Below are 8,498 nucleotides of genomic sequence, written 5' to 3'. Positions count from 1 at the left end.
AAACAAAGAAACACATGTTTCTATTGGAATCAATAGGGATGAGATAAGGGCTATGCATTGTATTGGGTGCGCAGTGTTTTTACATTGGGTGGAATGCTGGGTGCAGTGCAGAAGAAAATAAGAAAACTTTTTAATGCAATGTAAGCAACAAATTCTAAAAATAAAAAATAAAATAAAAAAGTAGCTCAGGGGGTTTACAGTGTACAGATTCTGTTCTTGTGTAATTTATTACAAGAGATTTAAGATTTAATTTTAAATATTGTCATCTATGTTTTGTTGTCCTGTCCTAGGTGAGTGTGTTGGGAATGGCACAGGGGTAGTGCTGTGGTTGAGTAGGCAGGATGGCATTACCATTCTCTGCAGGGTGGATGGGGAGGGGGCACTGATGAGCCAGGAGGAGGGGTCACTGCCTGAGCCTCCAGCAGAGAGATAGAGAGCCCACACACCCACAGGCTGAACCAGGCATGGATGGCTGACAAGAGTCATGTATATCAAGCCAGTAAGGGGTTAATGACACAGCACAGAGGAGACCACTGAAGGCTGACCATCCCTGAATGTCACTGCAAGGAGGACCAGGTCCTGCAGGTAATGTGTTTGTCCTGGCACAAACTTCTCAACTGCTAATGAAGCTGCTAATGAATTAAAATTAAAGTTGGTGAAGAAGTGTTGTGTGCTAGTGTCTGCAGCAGTGCAATAGTCTGCCTTTGGTGCAAAAATCTGCAAGAAGGCAAAGGCTATGCAGAAGTCTGCAGAGGTCACTAACAGCGCAACAGTCTGCAGGACACAACAGTGGCACCTCGCTATATACCAGCCTGCAGAGGGTATAAAAGACAACTGCAAAGTACTTGCAGTTATCAGGTCAGGTTTTTTTTCAATTTATTGTATGATGCTGTGTTCTGCAGAGAGAGGGATGTTATATTGTGTTGTAATACAAACTCAGAATTTTTGTTAGTTAAAAACAAAAGAGTTACGGCTTGCAAAAAGATGTAAAAATGTACTATTTGCCTAAGAGAGCTAAATTATCAAAAACTGTTTGCAGGTGCATCTCAGTGCGCTGTAAAATGTATTTGCATTTGCAGTACAGCTCCATCACAATTGCACTTATTGACACCAGATGCACAGGAGGAGCTCCTGCTTGTTAATGAAAAATTGTCATTACATTTAAAGTGTTGCAAAAGATTTCACTCTCTTTATCACAACATTTAACATATTTTTAAAACATGAAGGATTGGTAGGAAATAATTTTTTACAGGGTTGAGATGTACAGGCAGTAACCCCAATGGCTACCTGGGCATAGGGGGGTGACTGAGACTGTGTGGTACCCTTGCAAAGGGTAATGAAATTGCAAAACTTTTATAGTGCATGATTGGCCCCTTAGGAAAACTTGGCTCATTCAGCAGTTAAGGGACCACAATTTCCCGCAGAGCACTCTGGTACTAAAAATTCTTTGACAGCTGCATTGCTTTAGTGGCAGATCACTGTGGGTGACATTTAAGAGTTACACATATTATGTAACTCAGTTTGCCACTCTGCAATGGCTTATGAAGCCTTTAAAGATTTTAGGATTTTGTCCTGCATGTTTTTTGTTGTTAGTTGTGCCTGTTTCATGCTGTGTTCTAAGCCTGCCAGGTTCGCTGACCTTGTGTTGTTCTCCTTGTTTCAGCGCTATGAGTGACAGCGGGTGACGGCAGGTGACACCGAGTGACACATCTGTGATCCTGTCTGCGGTGACTCTGAGCAAGACACTGATAAGAGGGATCAGGTCCCGCGGGAGCTTGCAATCCAACACCAGCAGCTGAGGATGTGAAATATTGATCAGCAGCAGTCTGCGCCATGTCGTGCAGTTCGGGGGAGTGCAGGGGGCTCCCCCTCTACAGCTTCTACACGGCCCCCCCTGCCACGGACCCTATGCATTACTCCTCTGTGTCCCTCAACCCGGACCCCCCCTTAAACAATGGCTCTGGGACCCCTTGCTCTGCCCAAGACCCCACACTTCAGGTGAGCGGCCCCGCTGGGGGCGCAAAAGAAGGCCACACAGACTATTCCCCAAAGTGCTTCTACCGCCACTACCTGACTCGAACCAGCATGCAGGGTGATATCTACAACTTTCTGGAAAGACCCAGCGGTTGGCGTTGCTTCATGTACCATTTCAGTGTGTGAGTACGTTCTCCCAACCCCCCCCCCCCCCTCATCTACCTTTGTCTACAACTTTGTAGCAATGGCGAATTCAGCGTTGCCCTCGCTGGTCACCTGAGCACTCTCTGGTGTCCGTCTTATCTCTTTAGCCAGGCTCCTGTCCTCCTCTGGTCTCCATTTCACTGATAACACTTTTACTATCTCCTCCATTTCCATTTTGTCAGATTGAGAATGCATAATTCAGGTCTCTACTGGCGGAATTGCCAAGCTGGGGCATTGTGCGCGATCTTCGGGGAAAAAAAAGCCACCCATGCACTCTTGTCCTCGGGGTAGGCAGGCACGCAGTTTTCATTTTAGGGTGTTTGGGTTTTCTGCTGTCAGTCTTATAAATTAGATGTTAATCCTATATGGATGACATTTGGTTGGCCCTGGGCACTAATTATCAATTGTTTTTGTTTTCATAAAATACCATTTTTACATTTTCTCTGCCTCATCAGTGTTGCTGATCTTCACCAGCCTCTTGCACTTGCTCCAGCATTTGCTGCACATCTTTACTCTGGGCCAGCTTCCGAATAGTGATAACAGCAAATGCCTGGGCTATGCGTGTCGACATGCCCATTGGTATCCTCCTCCAGGTGTACATATGACAGGGTGACAACACGGGAGCACAACTGGGAGAGTGGGGAGTGCCTGAGCAAGCACCCTGATGGCAGGATCACTTGTAATTATTATAATTAAACCTGCAGATTTAGGATTGAAAACAACTTTTGAAATGACATTATCAAGATTAAGTGATCGAGTTTTTATCTTCCTTAATGACAACCAATACAATACCAATACAATACAATACCAATACAACATTACTAAGAATGCAAAGCACTTCCAATTTATCACTGAAAGTTTACTTTACAATGTCATTTACCATCAAATTTGGCAATACCAATCTCAACTCAGATGCACATTATTAACTTACTCTATGTGCAGGTTTTTGAAACATTAGTTGAAAATGTGTTTCTTTAGGGTACACCTATAGCTACCTATAAAAAGGGAGACAGGGCACAATATAGAACAGAAAGAAGGAAAGCCACTCATGCATTGGCAGCACGTGTGGTTACACATGACTGCAGATGCCAACAACGTCATTAATAGGGTAATTTCACTGCCCTTCTAAGCTTATTGCGGACAATATTCCTTCAGTGGAACACAAATATTCATGCATTGAAATAAATGTAAATTCAAACCTGAAAGGATAAAGTGATATTAATAGAGTTCCTATAAAATTGTCACTTTCGGAAACCTGAATACATTTATAGTACTTGCAATTTTTGGTATTTTGTAGCAAATTACCCCAATTGTACACCTTTCTTTCCTGGTTGCATGGTGACTGTTCTGTTCTGCTCTTTTTGGCTGGGTTTGGTGCCCACATACGATTGGTCTTTTGCTGCCCTGAGCAAGTCCAGATCTGCCAAGTGTTGCCGTAGATCTGAGGAGGAAGGTTAAGTGTCCAGTTCATTGTCATTTTGCAATATGTGGCCAAGTTTGTGGACATTGGATCATCACACCTCCCTATATGATTAAACGTATATTGTCATCCCATAATGATAATGTTTCAATTGAAGGGTACTGTTCTAAAGTATACAAAGCCAAATTATCTATAAGGTGTCAACTTTGAAAACAAGGGATATTTTAAGGAACAAACATTCCAGGGAAATGTATTCCAAACCCAGTACTTACTGTAGAACCTCCATCATGGCCCAACAATTTGGTTGTGGTACTTTGTACCCGTGTTAACCAATTTTTAACATGTACAACATGTACTGTGTAACATGTAGTCTGGGGTCTTGGATATTCATATGTGGTCACTCTCTTCACTTTTCTCTTGACTTGCAGTGAGGAATCAAGGAGAAGCACAAATGCTTCGCTTATTACTTTCACATGGTCACACAATTAGTAGTTCTGTTGGACTGATCACCATTACACATTACTATATGTTACTGGTACATACCATAGGCAAGTGTTTGCTTTATCTGGATAGCGGTCAATCCTTACTTTTACCCATTGAGGTAGAGGACATATCTGAAATGGTTTTAGTATTGTGCATGGTGTACAGCAACACAACATGACAAGTCTTTTGTTCATAAAATTCTTGTTTTCATCCACGTACAGCTGATTTCTTGCAGTCTCTATGCAGCCACATGGTGACTTCAGTGATGGCTGCATTGCATTTTCTAGGGTGAATTTCCTAATGAGGACAATAATAGACAATGTTTGCATAATGTGTGTTTATTAGTGTTTTGTAGTTTCCATCAGAAACAGGGTGACAAAACAGAAGCACAATTGGGGGACAGACAAGGTATTGTCACCATGGCTGAACAAGATCCTTCATGTCAGGATCGCCGGGGATTATATAAAAAAACTGAATTTAAATAATTGATAACTTTTAAAATACTACTAACTAGATGATTTAGGTGATTGGTTTACATCTATTGCTTAGGGATTTTTGTAGCATGGCTGAGCTGTGAGTATAGTCCATTTCTAATTCAATTCTATAAAAACACACACAACATCTATGTGTGAATCTGGCCTAAAGGCAGTGAATGTTACAACTGAAAACTGTTTGTTGTTTTTCTTTGACAAAATGAGGATTTTGTAACCAGTTTACTTTAGGTCGGATGGGTTTCTTCTCTGGCCCTCTGTATACATTGTTGGTGCCCACTATCCTGCCGTCCCTTCTGTCATCCAGGCAATAGATCCAGGATTTTCTGATGGTCTCTTGCCAAGTTTTGGGATCGGCCTCTCTTTCGAGGACAGCGGGCTCAAGCGGTAATCGCTGAGTGTGGATAAGCTGGGCAGATGTTGCAGTGAGTGGCTGAGATAATCTGCAGATTTATCCTGGTATGTGGTGTGTGGGCTGGGGATATTATCAGCTTCTGTGTCCGGTCCACATGGCATCTGATCTGTAGGCATCTCTCCTCTGGTCCTCTGGTCTGCATTGTGATACCAGCTCACAGTTTGAGTTATTATCTGAGAAGTGATGTGTTATTTACTACAACAGGAAGGAAAAGACAGTAAAAACATCATAAGACGTTTTACTATTGAAGATGGAGCAACCTGCCCACTTACATGCAGGAATATTGTAAACACTGAATAAGGAGTTCATGGACTATGAGGAAATGTCTTTGATTCTCAGCTTAGGGAAATTCCTTCTTAGAGAGCTGTCACCAAACAAATGTTCCCATGGTATAGTTCCCCCATTCCTGTTTTTGTGGCAACTGTAGGACTTTGTACAGATGCTTAATATTTGTTCCTGGTAATGATCTGATTGAGTGATCCATTACATCGTCAGTAGAAATGAATGGGTTCTGTACAGACAGCACTGTTCTGAAATAGGGAAGCATGATCCGGAGATGCCCCACTGCGTCCTCCCCAGTAGCAAACATTAACAGTTAGTTGTTTAGTGATCCAGAATGACAGATAGCTAGGAGATGTCATATACTAACCATATACTATGCAAAATTGTTGATCACCTAGATGAAAATGTCAAACTGATTGAACAATATATAGTCAACAGTTTGGACAGGATACTGATCTTCACTTTAACTTTTACTAATTAGATTATAAGATTGTCGGGGCACTTGCATGGTAGCTACAACCAAAATTATTTCATCTTTAGAGCTCATCTCAGAGCTACTACATATGCATGCCCCAGTAGCACACATATTCAATAGTGAGCCCCTGTGCACAACTGATTTTGGGTCCATGTGGGGGTCCTTGTTAGCTAAGGTGGGTCTGCAGTCCTCATACAGTGGTACACTTTGCACATCTTTATGTCCGCCTCTGGCATTCCTGTTGCAAGCTACTACCGTATGCAAGTCAGCCTAGCACTGTGGATGGAATCATTCTAGCAAGCAACTATTGTGCAAGTTCACATCAAAGATCATAATATCCTCGGAGTCTGCAATGATGTCATTACATCTAGACCAGAAAAAAAAAGGAAACAAACATTATCTACCAAAAATGATATAAAAAAATTGTATATATATATATATATATATATATATATATATAGGTCGGCTTAGAAGTAAACACCATCAATGGGAAAGGGGTCTATTTATTAAGCAGGGAATCTGACATTCACCAAACATTTTCTGCTGGAGAATCTCGCTCTTCCATTGGAATCACATGGACATAGAAGATTCCGCTCCAGGGAATGTTTAGTGAATGTTAGATTCAGTGCATTTATAAGACCTTGGGAATTTATCATGCAAATGTTCTAATATGAGATGACATGACTATGGACTTTGTACAGCGGTGCGTAATATGATGGCGCTATATAAATCCTGTGTAATAATAATAATAACAATATAGAGCTCTCCACATCTGCAGGTCTTGAAGAGTAAATACAGTCCACAGTGAAGCATAACTGAAGTCCAGGATGTCCCTGCACAATTTATTTCATTTCATTTATATCCTGGAGGATCTCACAAAAGAACTAAGAACAAGGGAAAATGTAAACATATTAAACTTGTTTACTAGACACCTGTTGGCAGCAGTAATTATAAAGTAAAAACTGGCTTACTGCCCTTTTGTTGAGCTAATTAAAAAGAGAAGCATTTTTTATCTTGATTAGACTGACATCAGGTAGACAATTTCATCTTCAGGTCTTACAGCTGGAAGCTGGACTCCACTGAAGTGATATGGATATCTGAGGATTTATATATCAGCTAATAGATTTCTAATAATAATAATTCTCTTTAACCAGTCACTGATCCAAGCTGACCTCAGTTTTCTGCTCTGCAACCCACTCCAGCCTTCCTATTGTATAATAAAATATTAAGATCATTTTGATAAGTATAAATGTATGTGTTGCTGTTGGAAGTTTTTTTCTCACTTCTCATTTGTAAAACATTTGTTATTGTGACAATATGTAAAGGAAATCTCACAAAGACCTAGATAAAGATAAAAACCCAGTTTAGTGGTTTAACCCTCATTTTATCTAAAATCGAAATAGAAAGCTTTGATTAGACAAACACATAAAAGATGGATGGCCTTCTTTCAGAACAAAATTATTGCCCATGTTTGGCCACTTATATTTGCTTCTTGAGCTAAACTCCGCTTGCTTTTTGTTCTTTTACTGTTCATTGCAAGCTCTGTGCTCACAATGCATATAACTGACCATGTACCCAGTATAGGGTGCAAAATGTTAAAAAAAATCTCCCTAACAAAGACAGAAACAACAATGAAAATTTCCAGAGCTTCTGACCCCTCTTTGCTTGAAGTGTTTGTTGTGTCCCCATCCCCTAATTATCCATTCCAGAGATCACATAAGAACTAAGGAAAAATGTATATGAGTACCATGACATCAAGGAAACATCTATATAGGAGCTTTCTATAGTGACACTCCACAAATATTCCACTCCTCATAAAACCATAATAAATACTTCTGCTGTTAGGATGGACTTCCTGTCTTGTACACAAAGCTCTGTTCAGATACAATTTTCCTATCTCCAGTGACTCAACCTAACTAAATAAGAAAATTAGGCATAAAAAAGAACACAGGAGCCATTCGGATGCCAAAAAACCACAAATCCCAACATGACCAACTATAATGAGCCACATTACATGCCCTCATTCCAACCCGGGTGAACACCTTTGGGATGAATTAAAACACCAATCCAATATCAGTACCCAACCTGGAATTATTAGGATTTATGGGCACAAATATTTTAGCACAGTTTCAGCTGCATGCAAAGGGAAGAAGGGTCAGTCATGTTAGGGGGTTTAGCATTCTTTGTATATTAGAATTGTATTATGATCATATTGAGTGGCTGGGAATGTTGAAGGTGTGATGTTTAATTTATACAGCATAATAGAACTTTAGTACAATAATGTTCTTTGGTTGTCCATGCTGCATGCGTAGGGTTCTTTGTATAGATTGTAAAAGAACTGTATTATGATCATGTCCAATGGTCAGTCATGTTGGATATATAAAAAAGGTATAAAGTTGTATGGTGTAGTGCAGTATATATCGAGTTGTATGGTGTAGTGTGGTATGTATAGAGTTGTATGTATACTGTTTATTAGAGCTTTATTATTATGTGCTGTGCTTGTCCATGTCATGGATGCATGTTCTAAGTAGGGAGTGAAATAGAATTCTTTTATTATTGTGTCCAGCCTTCAGCCTTTTTGGAGCTGTGGTGTGTTTAGAATTGGTGCTTCCGTTCTAATTCAGTCCAATTACAAAGTGATCCCAATTTTCCATATTCTGTTTGATTCTAATAGAACTGAACAAATTTGTTATTCAAGCTAACAGTGGTTAGTTTGTTCAATGTACAAATCAGACAAGCAATAACCTCTGCGTT

The 8,498-nt window shown here is 40.3% G+C and overlaps 1 protein-coding gene across 2 annotated transcripts in view; it reads left to right on the top strand.

The window, feature by feature from the left end:
- The first annotated feature begins 458 nt into the window (after nucleotides 1-458).
- LOC140323209 (potassium voltage-gated channel subfamily KQT member 1-like) overlaps nucleotides 459-8,498 on the top strand; it is a 35,153-nt gene continuing 27,113 nt past the window's right edge. For both annotated transcript variants that reach the window (XM_072400103.1, XM_072400102.1), the window contains exons 1-2: nucleotides 459-585; nucleotides 1,664-2,156. In XM_072400103.1, the coding sequence (XP_072256204.1) occupies nucleotides 1,834-2,156 (323 nt within the window). In that variant the 5' untranslated portion in view covers nucleotides 459-585; nucleotides 1,664-1,833. The remainder of the gene's footprint in view (nucleotides 586-1,663; nucleotides 2,157-8,498) is intronic.

Source organism: Pyxicephalus adspersus, chromosome 2 (assembly GCF_032062135.1).
Source record: "Pyxicephalus adspersus chromosome 2, UCB_Pads_2.0, whole genome shotgun sequence".
Taxonomy (NCBI): Eukaryota; Metazoa; Chordata; class Amphibia; order Anura; family Pyxicephalidae; genus Pyxicephalus; species Pyxicephalus adspersus.
This window is presented reverse-complemented; position numbering and strand designations above follow the sequence as displayed.